General features: G+C 46.3%; 1 protein-coding gene across 19 annotated transcripts in view; it reads right to left on the bottom strand.

The window, feature by feature from the left end:
* The window catches only part of UBR5 (ubiquitin protein ligase E3 component n-recognin 5), a 2,132,574-nt gene that overhangs the window by 1,148,480 nt on the left and 964,068 nt on the right, over positions 1-20,026 (bottom strand). For all 19 annotated transcript variants that reach the window (XM_078686916.1, XM_078686920.1, XM_078686919.1 and 16 more), the window contains one exon: positions 7,176-7,267. In XM_078686916.1, the coding sequence (XP_078543042.1) occupies positions 7,176-7,267 (92 nt within the window). The remainder of the gene's footprint in view (positions 1-7,175; positions 7,268-20,026) is intronic.

The raw sequence follows: 20,026 nt of genomic DNA, 5'->3' as shown, positions 1-20,026 counted from the left end.
GGGAGTAGCCCCTTTGGACGATCTGCAGCACCCACCTGTCCGAAGTGATGGTGCGCCAGTGGAGGTGGTGATGGCGAACCCTGCCCCCCCACGGCAGTTCCCACGGCCGCCACCGCGTTGGGTATTACCCTGCGGAGCGTGGCTGGCAGCACATGTGGGTACACCCCTTCCGTGGCCACGAAAGGAATGAAAGGCAGCCGATTGCTGGCGCGGGCCGAGAGGCCCAAGGACTTGGCCGTAGCCCTGGAGTCCTTAAAGCGCTCAAGCGCATGGTCTGCCTTGTCACCAAAGAGGCGACGGCCATCAAACGGCATGTCCATCAAGGTGTTCTGGACATCGGCCGAAAAGTTGGCGGACCTCAACCAGGCGTGACGTCTGACCGCCACCGTCGTTGCCATCGCCCTACCCAGTGAGTCGGTGGTATCCAGCCCACACCGTATAGAATATTTGGCTGCATCCCGGCCCTCCACAAGGGCTTGGCCGAGTTTGGCCCGTACCTCCAACGGACACTCTGGCAGCACTTCCGCAACCGTATCCCAAAGAGAGTGGGTGTAGCGGCCCAAGAGGCATGCGGTGTTGGAAGACCGCAGTCCCAGACTAAGGGACGAGAAGATCTTTTTGCCGTACTGCTCGTACCTCTTGGATTCCCTGTCCGGCGGTGCCGACGGGAATGCCGTCTGGGAATTGGATGCCTGGATGACCAGGCTCTCCGGGGTAGGGTGGGTGGACAGGAAACATGGGTCGCCCGGTGCTGGGCGGTGGCGTCTGGCCACGTTCCTATCTACGGGTGAACTTGTAGCGGGCTTGGACCAAGTGCCCAGAAGAACGTCGGTCAAGGCCTCATTAAAGGGCAGCAGAGGCTCGGCCGAGCTTGACTGCGGTTTAAGGACCTCAGTGAGGAGATTAGTCCTCACGGCCGCGACGGGGAGCTCAAGGCCCAAGGCCTTGGCAGCCCTCAACACCACACTGTAGGTTGCCCCCTCCTCCGAAGCCACGGTAGGAGGGGAGACAAAACCAGTGTCTGGAGAGGTGTCCAGGCCACTGGCCTCCCCAAGGTCTCCTGCCCAGTCCTCATGAGACTGACACTCTCGGGTCAGAGGGTCCTCAGACCCCTCCCAATCCCCTTCATCACCCATCTTCTGAAACTCAGGGTTCTCAACTAATGGGGCCTGCTCATAGAAGTGAAACTCTCCAAACGACATCTGGAGCGGCGCCCATCGGGCCGTCCCGACGTCGGAACAGGAATGAAGGGGGCATCGGGGACGGCGCCGCCCGAGGACGGCGCCGGAGGCGACACCTGATGGTCCGACGCCGGGGAGGTCGTAAGGTCCACCGGCGACGATCCAGATCCCGAAGAAGGTCTAGCGGCGTCCCGCGGCGCCGGGCCCGAAGGCGCCGGGGCCGCTGAACCCTGCGGCGCCGGGCCCGAAGGCATGGCGGCGCCGGGATAGCGGGAACCTGCGGCGCCGGGCCCGAAGGCGTCTGCGGCATCAGGCCGAAGCATCCGACGGCGTCGGGGCCGAACCACCGACCTGCTAGAGGCCCCAGACGGGTCCGCTGGGCCCGAAGGCGCCGCGGAGCCCGTCGGAGGAGAGAGTTTCCTCATGGCCATGAGGAAGCGCTCGATCTCCTCCGGCGTCGCGTTGAGCCCTGGGACCGGAGGGTGTGGAGCTGAACGCGGCGCCCGCGACTCCGACGGAGCCGCGTTGGCGGTGTCACCCGAACCCCCGGCCGCATCGTGCGAGCGTCGGGTGGAGTCCGCAGAGAGATGACGCCTCTTGGACTTCTTGTGCTTCATACCTGACGACGACTTCGACCCGGAGGAGTGCGGCCTACTCTCGGAGCTGTGGTGGCTCCGAGCCCGCGACCTGTCCCTCGACCTCCCGTGGGACCGAGACCTCTCGCGGCGCGGGACCGACTGCCGGAGTTCGAGTCGCCTGCGGGACCGCTCCCGCCTGGCTTTCGAAGAGAGGGCCCGGCAGTCGGAGCAGGCCTCGTCGTCGTGATCGACGCCTAGACAAGTTAAACACAGGTGGTGAGGATCCGTGACCGACATCGTGCGGTCGCAATCCTCGCAGTGCTTAAAGCCGGGCATCCCTGCGGCACCAATCGGAGTCGAAAGACTTTGAGAAATGATCAAAAAAACGATCAAAAAGTTAGTCAAAAATTGACTAGGGTTACTGCTTTTTCCAGATCTGCGCTTGCTGGCACGGAAAAAAGAAGAACTGACGTCAGCACGCGGAGGCGGCGTCTAAGTACTCCGACGACGTCATCACGGCGCCTACCGACGCACAAGGGTACTGCTACGCAAAAGTTTCCGGATCCAGTCTGAACGCCTGGGGATATTCTAAGGTAAGGAATCTAATACTAACGTGTCTCTTTCAGATATACAGAATTAAGACATTAAGATCTTTGAAAAGTTTTAGCAAGATTTGTACCAGCAGGACAACCTCCATCCTATGCTTTCTGATGAAATGGAGTTAACCTTAGGAAACCAGCGTAGGCTCAGTGAAGAACAGCGACAAGAGCTCGATAAAGAGATTACGATGGAAGAGGTTTTAATAGCTTTGAAATCAATGGCTTCAGGGAAAGCGGCAGGTCCTGATAGAATCCCACTTAATCTATATAAGTAAATTCAAGAGGAAATAACTCTGATGCTTTTACACCTGTTTCTCAGAATACAATATAGCGGGACCCCTCCGGAGTCCTGGCAGGGGGCTGAAATAGTAGTCTTTTTAAAAAAAGGGAACCCTGCATCATACAGGCCCATATTCCTCAGGAAAGCCAATGCCAAACTCTATTAAAAAATTCTCGTGTCTCGATTGGGGGGGGGGGGGGTATCATAGCCCATCTAGTTTCATTTTGACAACATGGCTTTATATCTACAAGAAGCACAACAGATCATATCACAAAGCTATAACCTTGTTTGGCATAACAGAGACAACGGGTGAAAAGATGGCTGTGATCCTCCTAGACGCCGAGAAGGCATTTGATCATAGCAATATCTGTGGACAATTATGGTACAGAGAGAATTTTGGCCTGGCTTTATGACAGCAATGAAAGCAACGTATCATAGGCCTTTTGCCAGGTTAAATATAATGGGTCAAGAATCAAAACCTATTGACATTGCAAGAGGGACAAGGCAGGGTTGCCCCTGCTTCCCAATATTATTTGCTCTTTATATTGATATTTTTATAGAGCAAATACTCCAAGATCAAATAATTACACCAGTTAAGAGCAATGGATCTGAAACAAAGAAATGGCCTATGTCGATGATTTGGCAGTGGTTACTACTGACCCAATAAATGCAATCAGTCAATTCACAATTTAGCTCATGAATATGGCCGAAAGTCAGGCTATGTATTAAATGCAGGGAAAACTCAGATCCTATGCAACTCTAAAACATTTTGTAATGACCCTCGAACATTAGATGAGGTAATCTATCTTGGCATTAAGATCATTAAGATCTGTAGTAAAGTAGAAGCAATCTGGAATATAAACATGATCTCATCAATCATGGGGATCAGCATAGATCTACGTAATTTAGATAGACTGCACCTAACCCTCATAAGAAGATGCAACATACTTAAGATGGTTATACTCCCTAAGGTCCTGTATATGTTTAGAATGATGCCATTAGTAATTGAAGATTCACTTAAAGAAAGTAGACAGTATATTTAGCAATTTTTATGGAAGTATTCAAAAATGTGACGCTCCCTTAACTTTCTAGCACTACCACAAGATCGAGGTGGATGGTTTGTCTCTAATCTTTGATATTATTATTATGCAACTTTCTTACAGCTAATGGCGTTAGTGATTCTACCTGGCGTTGGTAGTAGAGAACACGCAGTTAACAGGGACCTCCCCACGATTTATGAGCTAGCAATAGGAAGAAATGCACAAGGAGTACTTTTACGACAATTAGAGCCCAGCTACTACGAGAAAACTAAATTTAAGATCATAATTGCAATCTGGAATATATGGAAAAGAATGATAGAGCTCACAAAGATACCGAAATACAACAGATATACGCCATGGTGGCGATCCCCTCTCTTTCCTGCATCAATGTATGATAACCTAGCTAAGCAATGTGAAGAAAAAGGAATATTGAAGGTTGGGGATATCTACTCAAAGGCTGTCGGTTTTGAGCTGCAGCAAAAATTTGGTATAGCGGCCGGTACATACCTTATATACAGGTAGTTTACCTACTTTGTAAATCAAATCAACGAAGGGAGATTTTCCCTATACAGGAATTTGTTAATAGAAACCATGTTTCTCCCCAGTGAAGTATATATATATAAAAATATGTAAAAATATATATAAAATGTTGATAGACACCCTTTCAGATGACCTTGAGGCAGTAGAAACCAAATGGGTTACTAAAGTAGGAGATCCCAACATCAATGTGTAGAATTCATTAGCGTTCGCTAAAGGGAGGTTCCTCGCAGCCAATCTGAAAGCTCAATATTGCTGTACGGTATATGACCTCTACTTCACCCCCGCAAAATTACACCGGTGGGGTAAAAGAGAGGATGATAACTGGCCGCGATGTGACCAAGGGCCAGCAGATATAATACACATGTTTTACGGTTGTGAGAAATAGAATCCACTGATTAAGCAAATAGGGGAATTCTTGTCAGCTGCAATAGATACGCGTATTAACATAACTCCAACGCTAATTCTGCTGGGATGTGACGAGAAGGCGCAGAGCGACCGTCATTAGGACAAATTTGTCTTTGTCTCAATAGCGGTAATTCGACTCCTCATTGGCACACATTGGAAAGATGCAGATCCCCTTCAATTTCATGCATGGCTGGGTCGCTTGCTGGCTATTTATCATCTTGAGAAAGATCTATACAAGTGTAAATGCCGCAGCGTAAGAAGGAGAGCTAGGGCAATCTGGGCCCCTATGAATACCTGGATTACAAAGCAAAATGCTTTTTAAAGAGAAAGGGCGAACCGCAACGTATTTTCTTTCTCTTGTTAAAGAGTCTATGAAATGAAAGAATTCCCATGTATTTATTGATTTTTGTTCTTTTCTTAGTCTTTGTCTCCTCCTTTCCCTTTCTGACCTATCTGTACTGCACATACTCATGAACTTGCTCTTGCGTTATATGATTGTAGCTACATGTATATATTGTAATGCTCATAAAGTGCAAATGCTTTTCCTATTGATAAACTCATCAAATAAAAATACATATTTTTTTTAAAAGAAGACAGCTGACTTGGCTCTTCCGGCCTGTCTCCTCCTCCAGCGAAAGAGCTCAAAGAAATCTGCATGTGCCATGGCAGGCAACTCTCCAGCAACTGCAGAGACCTCAGCTGCCTTCAATAAAGACTCTCCAGTGGACACAATTTGTCCCTGCAAAAAGAACCTCCACAAGGACCCCAGTGCCTCCTAAAGCAACGAGTCCCCACCACTTTGCACCAGTCCCACTCGGCTCGAGTACAGGAGGCGCAATGATCCAGTGACATCTCTAACGAGGATTCTGAACTGGGATCCAGTGTTGAACAACCTCTTGAACGTCCCCAGGACGCCTGCAGCCTAATATTGAAGGGTCCCCCCGACCGGATCTGGTGAGAGAAACCGGATGCCCAAAGACACCCCTGCACCCACAGTCCACAGGCTTTGGGGTGCCAAACAGACGGTGTCTTGGCATCCGCCAACTCACCTCTCCAGTCGTTGGATTCCTTCAGCCAGTCTTATGGACAGAGGCGGTAGCCACGGTCTCCCACTGAGGATCTCCATAGATTCTTACAGGGCACCCGATGCCTCCTTTGCATGCGGCCATCCCTGTGCCCCAGTTGGTGCAGCTTTGGTGACACTTAGTGGCCCCTTCAGTGCTGGCTTCAACCCCCAGGGCCTGTGTCCCTGAACCGTGGGTAATTATCTGCAACCAGTGCCTCTTTGAGGTGCCCCCAGCTCCCGTAGGCTAACCTTACACTCAGTAACCTCTGCACCCGGCCGCCCCTGTGACGCTGGTGGTGCAGTACCCTACTTTGGTCCGACCCTTGCCTAGAGTTAGTCAAACCACCTGAAAACTGAACTTATATGTCGAGTGCTTACCTGAAAACTACTTGCCGGTCTTTCCTCCCATAGGAATGCATCACACAAAGTGTTGATTCTGGGTATATTACAAAGTATCTCTTTGACACAAAGTAATTCATGCACCTGTAAAGTATTTTTAATGCATATACAAACATTTGCCAACTGTGTATTGAAAGTAGTGCATTTCAAAAAGTGCATTCACACTACCTTCTGATAAGCCTAACTGCTAAGCCCAGCTACCACTAAATTGAAAGTAAGGTATTATCTACTTTACACTCTGCTATACCTTTGGGGATTTACTGGACTGTGCACACTATATCTGGTTTTGATATAGTATATACAGAGCCAGCTTCTTACAATTTGCTCGCTAGAAATGAGATTTAATAGCATTCGGGACCATTACGAGATTAGGAATCAGATGTACTGGCTGTCCATGACCAGTCAATCCTATAATGTATTATTCTATAGATTATTCATTTATGATGGGTGTATTTATAGGTATTTATACTGATGCATGCAGCACTTTCCTGTAGTTCTCTTTGTTATGCATATTTAATATAGTAAGTTTTGTGATGCCCTACCCAAAAATTGTAAAAAATAAAAATAAAAAAATAAAGAATTCAGCACATAGGGACTTCCCTCGAAGACAATTGGGTTTGTTATTGTCGTGAGACTATTATTATTAGTCTTGTGGAGAGCACTGTGAAATGATAGATGGTCATATGCTGTATCCTGATAGCCCAGAGATTACCCCGTAGGGACTGTAATGTCAAGGGGCAAAGATGATAGACACTATGGTATCAATGACGTAGGATAAACAGCGAGACGTGCATGAAAATCGATAGGGATGAGCAGACCAATTAATGTGGGAAGCACTATTGGAGCCTATGCATTGTTCACTGGTAGCTTGGGGTAGGGTAATGCTCACCACTGCATATATTGGTTGCAGGTAGAGCATACCCCATTACTTGTATTAACGCAGACTAAGGTTGCTATTATCCTTGTGACGTGCTGAGATTATGTCATTTGTCATATTTCACTACAAAATGGCAATATAAATATGTTTGAAAAAAAAGAAAAGAATTCAGCACCTAAGAAGTCATACCAAAATAAAAACATTACTTACTTGCAGTCATGACCCTTGTGACAAACACGGGCACACTCTGTACAGCAACACAATGACTCTAGTAAACCACATGTCCGGCACTCAAATATATCCTGCAGAAGTAATTAGTTCAAATATGTTAACCAGTATTTGCAATTGTTAAATATTATAACATGATCAATATATTTAAAAATATCAGCATGCTTAGAACACCAGAATTGATTGATTTTCAAGGTTAATTAGCATAAGGATTACTGGAGTTGAGGGTCATTCCACATCATCACTAGAATCTTGTCCACTCCACACAGTAATGCAGTGCCTGTTGCACACACCCTCAACCCGAGTGGCTCTGCCATTAGTACCTCTTAACTGCAATGGGTACGTTTTGAAATCTATACACATCTATTCCTCCAGACCATTTTAATGGGGATCTAGGATGAACTAGTATACAAGACAGCCACTGTCCCCTACATAGCGTAGTGGCTGCAGGACTTCTCGACTCTAGTGATGAACCTTTGCCCCCATCCCAGGATGCCCTTGCACACCAATAGAAAAGGTCCTTAGAAGGATTATTTGCATGGCAAGGGCTTTATTGTTTGAGAGGTAGGCTTTTCGGCATCTTTAAGGTTCATGGCAGAGGTACAGGATGAGACCTTGAGCAAATTCCTTTAGCTAATGTTATGCGCAATAAATACATACATCAACCAAAAGGTACTATAGCCGTGCTCTTTTTATTTCTGAAGAAAATAACACTGAATACTTTAGAAAAGACCTAAAGTTGCACAAACTGTATCCTACAATATATCAAAGCCATAGCACATGGGAGGTAGAAAACACTTTTGGTGTTGAAACTCTGACACAGACCGTGCTAAGCATTTCTGGCTGAGCTGTGTAGCAAAAGTTCTAAAAAGGTATTTTTGGTTTGTAAATAACAGTAAGGATATTCAAATTAAATGTTAAAATGTCAGTTTCTGAGTTTCTTAGCCCATACCATGTCCTGGAGTGAGCCTGGATTGCACAACCAGATTACCCTGTGTAAATCAAGTGCTAGAAGCGAGCATTAGTTTATTGAGCATCCAAACAGTAATGTGGCAATTGTGAATGTACTTTGATTTGATTACAGTAGTGTTACTGATAATGCATTGCTTTTCACATACAGTCCATATACTTTGAATGAGATGATCAGTAAGATTACAGGTAGGTTACTTTTGAGATTACTTTTCTTACAGAGTAGTATACCTGGATACTACTCTCGGACATTTCATGTAAACAGGTTAGTAAAATCGTTTTCATTAAACAGTATAATTTGAAAGAATTTCTTTAGGTTTTCAAATTCCACACTTAGAAACTTTTCACATAAAAACAGTCAAGGTTATCCTATGGAGGAAAATAGTGTTATTGGTTTTGAGGTATTTGGTAGTGGGAGTTGAGGTTCTGAGGGTCGACTCAGGGGTCCACCAGGGATAAAGATTCACTCTAGTTGAACCCTCAGCAGCACTAAGGCTAAATATCAAGGAAGGACAAGTGTGAGAAAGTGGCTCTATATATACTGGACTAGAATGAAGTACATCTTGTAGGCAGGGTTCCCAATCTACAAGATGGCTGGAGCCCGGGGTCGTGCTTCACCTCGCCTCCTCCACCTGAGGGGTGGAGTTGGCAAAGGTTGGCACACCCCCTTCCTGATATAATTTTTCCAGCCAGTCTTCCCGCCAGTGTGGGGGTAGGTCTGGTGGGGGCCAGTTGCTGGGTACAGCAAATGGTCTGGAGAAGCTCTCAGAGGCGGAATGCCATTGAAGCTTCCCCCTGTCCATCCTGGGGGAGGAGACATAGCACCTCGCCCAGGATGTGCATTGTTGCAGGCCCAGAAGAGCGGGCAGCTCTCCACCCAGGGGTCCAGCAACATGTCTGCTGTGTGGCAGCCTCTGCAGCCACTCAGCCCAGACGTGGATTGTAGGTTCGGGTTTTGGAGGGCATCTCTAAGATGCCCTCTGGGGCATTTTACATTAAATCCCACTCTGGCATCAGTGCGGGTTTAATGTGCTGAGAAGTGTGGTACCAAACTTGTCAGTATTCAGTGTAGCCATTATGGTGCTGTGGAGTTCGTATTTGTATTTGTATTTGTATGGAATATTTTTAAAGCGCTAACTGTCGCTCCGAAAGGAGCATCCTGGTGCTACACAAGTGTACAAACCAAATAAAAAGGTCTAAATGGCGGCCATTGCATAGCCGTCTGGCAGACCAAAAATCCATGTTTTTAAATGCTTCCTGAAAGCAGTTTCCTGTACCTGAAGTCTAAGGCTGAGGGGCATAGCGTTCCAGGCCTTAGAGGCCAGGACTGTAAGGGTCTTTCCTCCTTTGGTTTATAGCTTAAATCTGGGAATATTGATTAGATTACCACCGGACGACCTCAAACTTCTCAAGGGGTCATATCGGATGAAACGTTTCGTAAGGTAACTAGGGCCTGTCTTATTGAGGGATCTAAAAGCAATTAGCAAGATCTTAAACAGAATCCTTTTATGGAGGGGTAACCAGTGAAGGGTCTGGAGAGCAGCAGAGGCAGAAGATCTTCTAGACGATTTAAGAACCAATCTTGCTGCAGCATGTTGCACGTTTTGCAGTTTTTTTAACGGAGCTTTTTTAACTCCAGCCATTAAGCCATTACAATAATCTAGTCGTGATAATATCAAGGCCACTGCAACCGACTTTCTAGAGTCCGTAGGCAGGAAGTCAAAGAACTTCTTAAGCGATTTGATAAGACTAAAACAGCTTCCTGCAGTATTCCTAACATGTTGATCGAATGAAAGAGAGGAGTCAAATAAGACTCCTAAATTTCTTGCAGTTTCCACTGAGCGAGGCGGAGCAAGAGAACCTTCAGGCCACCAATCCTTTGGGCAGAAAGCCTCCTTGCCCAAAGGTAAAATCTCAGTTTTATTAGCATTGCATCTTAGATGATTATTTGCCATCCAGCGGAATACATCCGTCAAACAGATCTTAAAATTATGTTCCGCATTGATGGAATTTTTATCCAACGAGACCACAAGTTGAGTGTCATCGGCATATGATGTTACTAATATGCCGTATGACTATCAATGCAAGAAGGGGAGCCATATAAATGTTGAATAATAACGGGCTCAAAATTGACCCCTACGGGACTCCGGATGAGACCCTTTTTTCGGTAGAAAGAAAAGGGCCCAAAGAGACCGTTTGAGTTCTATTGGTCAGGAAGGACACTATCCAAGCCAAAGCAACGTCCGTTATACCTATGCCTATCAGTCTGCCGATCAGGATTTCATGAGAGATGGTGTCAAATGCTGCGGCGAGGTCCAGCAAGATCAAGACCGCTTTTTTCCCATCGTCCTGCAGGAATTTAACAGAATCAGTGAGCTCAATGAGCGCGGTTTCTGTAGAATGTCTGGGTCGGAAGCCTGACTGTTGGGGGTGTAAGATGTTATATCTACAAAATCCTTTAATTCCTGATACACTATCTGCTCTGTCAATTTCCCTAGGACTGGGAGAAGAGATATTGGGCGAAGGTTGGACAAGTCTGTGGTGGGTTTATTGCATTTCTTCATTAGTGGTTTAACGATTGCTTTTTTACCACTCCTGAGATCAATGATGCGTTTACAATAGCGTTAATCGAGGGATTAACGATATCAATTAGCTGATGGAGAATCTGGGGAGGGCACAAATTAGAAGGTGCTCCTGACTTACAAGCCAAGATGAAGTCCCTAGTTTGAATAAGGGAGGCTGGGTGAAAAGCACTCAAAATATGAGTGGTATTGTCCGACCTCCCTAGATGACTAACGGGGGGCGGAGAGGAAAGGTCAGAAAAATCCCTCTGAATGAGCACGATCTTCTCCTCAAAGAAATCCGCAATTTGATTGCAGAATGCTTCCGAAGGAGGAATTATCGGTTGGAGAACTTTGGGATGCGTAAAAGATTTGACTATGGAGAAGATCGTTTTCTGCTTTTGCTGAGCCTCGTTAATGGCCTTAGTGTAATAATTTCTTTTAGCCAATTTAATGTTGGCAAGATAAGATGTTCTTTGTTGGACATAGGCCATTTTGGTTGAGTGGTCATAGGATTTCCTCCATTTCCGTTCCATTTTTCTACATAGTAGGTGACTTTCTGCCAATGCCTGTGAGAACCAGGGGGCATTCGGTTTTGAACTTGCACCCTTATATTGGCGTAGTTTGGGCGGATCACATTCTGTAATAACTATGCATCCAGGAGTGAAAACTTATGGAATCTTGAGTCGCATCTCCCGACGCACTGGGAGCTTGCAACTGTTGTGGATAGTTCTCCTTTATAAATTCGGCCACCTTCTTCCAATTAATATCGGTAGTCAACTGATAATTAGCCCTGGGAGTTTTTGTCTGATGTAAAAGGCAGATATTGAACGGAATCAGACTATGATCTGTCCAAATTTGAGGAATAGGGCTAAGAGTGGATAATGCCGGGAAATTGGAACAGACGCCGTCTAATGTGACCTGCCGAATGTGTGGGAAGATCAACCAATTGTTGCAAGCCAAAAATATCCACGATCTGATATAGGTTAGTAGATTGCGCATCATTTTTGGATTCCAACTGGAAATTGAAATCCCCCATGAGCGTGAAATGAGGGTAACTCACCAGGAGTTGCCCTAGACACTCTCCTATTGAATCAAGAAATGGGGTAGCGTTACCTGGAGGACGGTACACCAAACCTCCTGAAAATGAAGCAGATGCATTCAACGTAATCGAGAAGCCTATTGCCTCTGCCCCTTTTAAAGGACCTAAATTAGATGTGTGGCATTTAAGGGTACTTCTGATTATTAGGGCAACCCCTCCCCCTCTACCGATCTGTCTATCCTGCCTAAAAATAGTGAAGCCAACTGGTAGGGCAATTGCGAGATCTGGGTTGCTGGCCTCGTTAAGCCAGGTCTCGGTCACAAAAAGGTTGTCCAGGTCACAATCAATTATCAAATCTCTGATGTCTTTATTGTGACAGCATAAAGACTGGGCATTAATCAATCACCCCTTAAATATACAAGAGCCAGCCTTCCTAGGGGGTGCATATGGCAAAGACTCTGAGAGCCAAGGGGTAGTCCATCTACAGGTGATACACGAGAAGGGGCCCCAGATGGATTCCATGTTAGGGCAGTTGGAGCATTTGTTAGAGGCCCTATACAATGAAAGATCTGTCCCGTTATACATACGAGAAGGGGGAATAGGGGAGGGATTAGAAAGAATCTGACCTGTAAGTCCTGCGCCTGCCGCAGACTTGGCGCGGACGGGCGCAGACGGGCTTTCCTTTGGCGCGCCCGCCCGCTGAGCCTCCGGGGCCAGCTGTTCATTTTATGGCGATAGAGGGGCGCAGGGGTAAGCAAGCAACTAGACCGCTGCCCTGTAATCCACCAAAGATGGCGGTCCCTTCTGTGTGAGCAAGTCAGCGTCGGATCTTCCTGATGGAGATCAAGAATTGGAATGCCAGAAAAGCGAAGTGCCTTTAAAATTACATGAAGTGAATGAAAGTCTAAAATAATACAGCTACTATTTTAATTTGGTAACAATTTTAAAAACGTTCATTCGCAGCCTAGAACCCCCGGCTCACGCCTCCGGGCAAGTAAAATACACACGTGCTAAGCGCACGAGAATAGGCTCCGTTTAAGTACTCGGGGGAGCGGGGGAAAGCAAGCAACTAGAGCGCTGCCCTGTAATCCACCAAAGATGGCGGTCCCTTCAGTGAGAGCAAGTCAGCGTCGGATCTTCCTGATGGAGATCAAGAATTGGAATGCCAGAAAAGCGAAGTGCTTTTAAAATTACATGAAGTGAGTTAAAGTCTAAAATAATACAGCTACTACTTTAATTTGGTAACAATTTTAAAAACGTTCATTCGCAGCCTAAAACCCCCGGCTCACGCCTCAGGGGAAGTAAAATACACACGTTCGTAATGACAACCTCCCAGCACCATAAACTCTTAACCCCTTCCACGCTCATGACGAGCTGGGCTCGTCATGGTGTAGCCTCCTCGCACGCTCATGACGAGCCCAGCTCGTCATGAATAATGGAAAATGGAGGATCCCAGCACCGGGGGGGAAAACGCATAGCAGCCAAGTGGTTAATGGCATCACTGCACTTACAGTGCCCAGGAATGGCCCTGGGTACTGTAGGGGCACAGGGCTCATGCACCTGTGCCCTCACCTCTGGCATAGGGCACCCAGCTAGAGGGGTGACTGAAGTATGCCAGGGCAGTGGGTTCTGTGGGCATGGCACACAGGGATGTGTGCCATGTCGACTCTTGTTTTAGTTCTGTACTTAGGCACTCAGCCAGCAAAGGCAGTGTGTGGGTTCCAGGGTACAGGGCCCCTGAGGGTGGCACAATAAGTGCTGCAACCCTCAGGGGTCTTCTCTGGTCACCATGCCCTGGGTACCTAGGCTACCATTTACTAGGGGCTGACCGGTGGTCAGAGATACCAATTGGGTCTTTTGTTTCAGCATTGTTTTAGTGAAGGAACACAGGCCCTGTGTACCTGGATGGCAGGAACCCAGGGCACACTCAGTGAAAGCACATCAGCAGTTCAGAAAAAAGTTGGAGCATACCAATGCAAGAAAGATGGCACTTTCTCACAACAAGGTCACGTGAAAGTAAACACGGCGAGCAACGCAAAAACAAAATATGGCGGACTTTTCAGAGGTATACTTTAAACTCAAGAACGATTTCCAGTTTATTTCTCTGTTTTCGTGCAATTTCACTCTGTTTTTTAGATTCGCAGGTTGACTTCAGTAGTACCCGTTTGAGTCTAGGTATTTCTCGTTCTTGAGTTTTAGCGTTGCTCATCGTATTTACTTTCACGTGACCTTGTCCTTCCTTGATATTTAGCCTTCGGTCATTTTAGCAATAAGTTATGCCCCAGACTCACTCTGCCACTTTTGTAATACAGGTGACCTATGATTAATTTGACATTGCAGCCAGTCATCGTACTTACAGGTACTCACACAGTCTGTTTCTTTTGTGTACTTTTCATTCTGTCCTCGCATGAGTAGTGATTTTCTCATTTTGTATGTTATAGCAACGTCAGAATAGTGTCCGTCACTCTGAGGCTTTTAGGTTTTCCCGTCCATTGAAATTAACGTCCTCTGACTTTAAGGTTTCCTTATCTGTTCAGCGCTCGCGCTTTACGCTCGGGTGTATTTCTGCACAGTTACTTATCATGTGTCTCGACGCACGCCCCCAGAGGGATGCCTGGGAGCGGTCACCTTTCTATTAACTTAGCGTCTTTGTAAGCACACTATCACGTTTGTTCATGTTACATTAGTTTGATTTTAGTGCACCTTTGCACCGGCATCTATGTTATGCACGGCTACATGGTTTCACTGTGGTCATATAGCTTCTGATGGTAGCGCTGGGAATGGATGGCTCAATAAATACATTTATTTGTATTGGTATTAGATTGATGTATATTGCACTGTACATTAGCAAACATTTGTGTGACAAATGATTCAATTTTCACTTACAGTGGCCCCTGAGGAAGGGAAAGGAGGTTCCGGAATGCATCGGGCTGCAGATCAATCGCCATTCTTTATGTTGATACTGTGAGAAGTTGGCCTGGTATATGGTGTTCACTATTCTAGTGAGCACCTTGCACCAGTCCAAACAACCCTTATGGTGATGGTTGTAAGACAACCTTATAGACCAGCTATCCTAGTGGTAGCGTGAACAGAACAGTCTTAGGCTAAAAGACTCTTGAGGGCGTGTAAAGCCAGCTGTTTTAACATATATAACCCCTTGAATATCAAATGAAAGGACACCACACAGAATATATATAAAATATATATGTATTTATTTACTAATACACTCCTCTGAACTCTTTGAGGTCAGAGGCAAAAGCACATAACAAGTTACTCTTAGAAACACTTTAAATAGCACAATTTACAGTTAGGCCCTGGGGGCGCGTAAAACCATATACTAAGTAAGTGGTATAAGAACCACGACTCGGGAAAAGGAAAGGCCTAGGGCCTAGAGAATCGCTGGGGCTACACTATCTGACCCTTAGGTTAGGAGTAGGAGGCCCACAGGCGGCGCGTGCAGGGTCAGTACACTCACGCGAGAGTCAATAGAAAGTCAATGGGAACTTAGAAGGTAAGTAATTGAAGTTTTAGGACACTGGGTACCTGATTAGCAGGAGCCCAGGGCACACACTCAGTCAAAGCACATTCGCAATTCAGCAAAAGTGGGGGCAACCATGCAGAAAGAGGGCACTTTCTCACAGCTAGTATGATCATTTTAGTGTATGCCTACGAGGTGAAAAGCTAAGGCATGGTGGATGAGGCGGGGAAGAGGCAGCTCACCCATTAGTTCTGTGATGCTTTGGTTGCCTCAGAAACCAGCAAGGGAAATGGCGAGGAGATCCTAGTTTAGAAGCAGCCACGAGAATGAAGCTCAAAAACAGCAGCAGCGACAACCACTACCAGGAAAGGCAACAGGAAGGAGCAGATGGCAGCAGCAAGACAATAAATACTGCAGAACTCCCACGAAATACAGCCCGCAATCCAAAGATGCTGCTGCAACTTTATGGACTCAGTTTGCTGGCATTTCCTGGTATCCATGCAGCAGTCTCTCTGATTGGAGGAGAGTCACTGACTACGTAGCTGTAGGAAAGTGATTGTATTTGACATGGTCAACCCCACTTTTCTGCCTGGTATCTGCCATTTTGAATGAAGTGCACTGGGTTCTTGATATCCAGGTCCCCAGGGCCAGATCTCTTTCCTTAAAACTGCATCATTGTTCCCTCCAATTGGTAATACCTTTAGCACCCCTTGTAAGTCCATAGTAAATGGTACCCCTGGTACCTAGGGCAGGGAGGCTAAATAGGGTCACTGAGGGTTGCAGTATGTAATGCGCCACTCTAAGGGACCCCTTAGCACAATCATGCAAACTGACATTGGAGGCTGTGTGACATGGTGCCGAGAAAAGTGAACACACAACATGGCACAACTCCTGTGTGCCATGACTGCAGAGACACCATGAATTATAGGTAAGTCACCTCTACAGCTGGCCTTACAGCCCCAAGGCTGGGTGCACTATACTACATGTGTGGACATTTCTGCATGAGCAGATATGCCACTGTGATGTCCAAGTTTATTCTTAGATATTACAAGTAAACAAGGAAGCCATTTTAATGTTTCACACTAGTACTTACGAGGTCCCCAGCTACATGATGGCTTTACTGAAACTTGAAATGTTTGGTATCAAACCTCTCATATTAATAATCCCACACTGATTCCAGTGTTCAAATTATTAATACATTCACTTAGAGGACACCTTAGAGGCGCCCCCTGAAAGCCTACTGACTACTAGTGTACTGGCTGACTGGTGTAGACCAGCCTAACAGCACAGACAAGTTTCTGACCCCCTGTAGGTGAGAGCCCACACTCTGAGGGCAGAAGCAATGCCTGCTCTGGCCGGAGGTGTTGTCACCTACTCCAAGCAAGATGACTAAGTGATCAGCATATCAAGGAGAGGCTTCAAAGGCCTCTGCCGCCTTGATGTGACCTAGGCTTGCCTCAGACAGGGTAAATGCCCACCCCCCCTAAATGCTCTGGGCCAATTGGCACCAGGAAAGGTGGGAAAGGATTAGGTTACTTACCCAGTAAGCGTCTGTTCTTGGCATGCCAAGCTGTAGAATCACATGTTTTGCATACTCCAGCCATCTAATGTTGGGTTTGGATGCTTGCAAGTTTTTCTTCTAGGTCTTTCCAGTCACGAGGTAAGTGGACTCCTTCTTTCGGTGATAGTGCGCATGGACATCGACTCCATTGTTAGATTGTTTTCCCGCAATAGGGTGAGTATGGAGTAATTGAGTCTAATAAGGAGATGCCCATGCATATATCATGTAAATAAGGAGAACTGCAACAACTAAAGGTGACTAGGGAGCTTGGAGGGTGCAAATGAATCCATTTGAGTCATGTGTACTGTAGATACAAATGCTTTGCATAGACTATATAGCTGTAAATTTCTAAAGTGGTGGCAAACCAGTAGATGTTGCAGTTGTCGAAAAAAAGTGACTTTAGCACTGATTGCCCTACATTGGCTTGTTGGGGTGCTAATACATCCACAGAAAAGTGTTTGGTAAATGTGTGAGGTGTAGACCATATTGCTGGCTTAGATATGTCAGCTACAGGAATGTTACCTAAAAAGGCATAGAGGCGCTGATCATGTGAGTGAAATACGCTCTAGGGAGTAAACATTTCTTTTAGCTTTTGTATAGCAAGTTTGAATGCATTTAACAATCCATCTTGAATCGGCAGATTTAGAGATAGGATTGCCCCTGTGAGGTGGTGCAAATGCAAGAAACAGTTGCTTTATTTTACGAAAATCTTTTGTCCTTTCGATATAATACAATAACGCTCTTCTGATATCAAGTGTGTGACCAGGTACAGAATAAGGTTGAGGGAAGAACACAGGTAACAACTGATTGGTAAAGATGAAAACAGAAACTACTTTAGGGATGAATTTTGGGTTGGTGTGAAGAACAACCCTATCTCTATGAAGCTGAAAGAAGGGTTCTTCTAAGGTTAATGCCTGAAGCTCACCAACTCTCCTTAATAAAGTGATTGCAATGAGGAAGGCAACCTTCCATGAGAGGAACTGTAAAGGACAATTGTGTAATGGCTCAAAGGGTGTACCCATGAGTCTTGTAAGTACAATGTTGAGATTCCATACTCGTGCTGGGGTTATTCTGGGTGGTATTACTCTTTTTAAGCCTTCCATAAAGACTTTAATCACAGGGACTTTAACAAAGATAAATGTTGTCTGTTTTGCAGATATGTAGCCACTGCTGCAAGGTGCAATCAAATAAATGTGTAAGCTAAATTAGATTGCTTTAGGTGCAGAAGGTAACAATATTTTGAACAGAAGCTAAGTTGAGCTCCTTGGGGTTTGGGTGTCTGATTTTGAGGTGTAGCATTTGATGTGGAACTACTGAGAGTTCCAGAAGTGTGGTGTACCATGGTTAACGGGCCCATGTGGGAGCTACCAAAATCAGTGAGAGTGATGTTTGCCTGATCTTTCGAAACGTAAGGAGTGGGAGAGGCGGAAAAACGTAGGCAAATATTTTTGACCAATTGATCCACTGGGCATTAACTTTGGATCGAGGGTATGGGGACGCAAAGTTTGAGCATTTTTATTTGTCCACTGTTGAGTATAGGAATGATATTAAACAAGCAGAACAGATGGGGGAGATTTGTGCAGTCTGTGCGAACGCAAGGTGGCAGTGCAGGAGCGAGGAGCGAGAGAGCAGGCAAGCTGGCGGTAGACGCTGCGGTAGACGCCGCCGCTACCTAAGGACGCCTGTGGGTTCCTGGAGGGCTCTGGACCGCGGAAATCTGTGAATCGAGGCCCGAGACCCGGGTGGTATCCGAAGTCATCGGGCGACACCCTACGGCTGTCATGATGTTGACACCTGGCAGCCTGTGGTAAGGAGCCAACAGGCTGCGTGTGGGGCAAGAGCAGGGGCAGGAGCGCGGACCCAGCTATCGGAGGCTGCAGTGTTGTGCCCGGGTGCAACGCGGAAGCGGCCCAAATAGGTTGGGTGCGGCTGTGGCGGCCCAATGTGCCCTGCTCCTGATTTCCCTTTTCTCAATCGGGGAGGAAAACCTACCTGCTGCCCTACATCCTTATCATCAGATATCGGGCCACAGACAAAGGCCACTGGCAGCCACCAGAGGGGGTCAAACGCCCCAGCCAGCACCATCATTAGGCGCTACCTTTACCAACAGTCACCAAACATCCCTGGAACCACCAAGTATTTTCAAATCCACCAAAACACTGTTAAAGAGAACTAAAGAGAATTAATTGCATTGTGACTTTGTGACTGGCCATTTGCGAGTTTCCCCCAAACACCGACCAAACACAGACCTACATCACGGAAGTTACCAAGTACTTTCAAATGCACCAAACCCTGACAAAGAACTAAAGACAATTAACTGCTTTGTATCTGGCCATTTGCGATTTTCATCTAAAAAGCGAAGGCCCCGCCGTCTTGTCTTGCCCTGCCCGCGCTACCCTGATTACATCAGAGTAAGGCAGTGCAAGTTTGAGGGGCAGAAGAACACTATTTGATCAAAACAACTCGCCCAACTTTAAGGAGTTTGGTAATCAAGTCACACAATTGGGGAAATAGGAGGCTCAGACCATCACACAGTGCAAGCAGCACTCAGAGCTGGAAACTCCCCTATAAACTACATTATCTATTCCACTACAAATTAGAGGATAATCTGGTGAAAAGCCACCGCTGGCACAGTTACAAGCCGACTTGCGTATGGAAAGGGTGGCAAATGACAAAAAGCAAAACAAACAGTAGGATGTGCAAGCCAACCAGCACAAGACCTGGCACAGGCACTATAACTAAGCCGGCGCAATCACCATTTTTAAAATCAAATTTAAACCTTAAATTAAACAGTAAGACAATCTGTAAATATTTTATGCCAATAACGGCTGGTCAAAAAACACTGGGAACGAGTGTGACCTACAGTAGCGTACTAATACACTTAACCCAATACGTCAACAAGGGGCCGAGTCAGATCCAGTCTCCGAGCGGGGAGACCGGAATACAAGAAAGCGGGCTACATTCGCCCAAAGGGAATAGCGGAGAAATGGTTAAAGAGGGGAAAGGACAGGGAGACTTGGAAGTGGTTGAAATAAGACAGATCGAGCCCCCAGTGCAGAAGGAATAAAGGTAGAAGCAGGCAGGAAACACCTGGCCTCCTATCGCAGGGAAAAAGGCAAGTTACACCACTGCAAGAACTTCCAGAAGTCTTGGAAATCTCATCAACATCAGAGTACTCGGACCCCAATGGCACAAGGATTGACAAAACGTGCCAGGGAAATC

Source organism: Lissotriton helveticus, chromosome 4_1 (genome assembly GCF_964261635.1).
Source record: "Lissotriton helveticus chromosome 4_1, aLisHel1.1, whole genome shotgun sequence".
NCBI classification, from domain to species: domain Eukaryota; kingdom Metazoa; phylum Chordata; class Amphibia; order Caudata; family Salamandridae; genus Lissotriton; species Lissotriton helveticus.
Note: the sequence above shows the minus strand (reverse complement) of the source record. Positions and strands in the feature narration are given on the sequence as shown.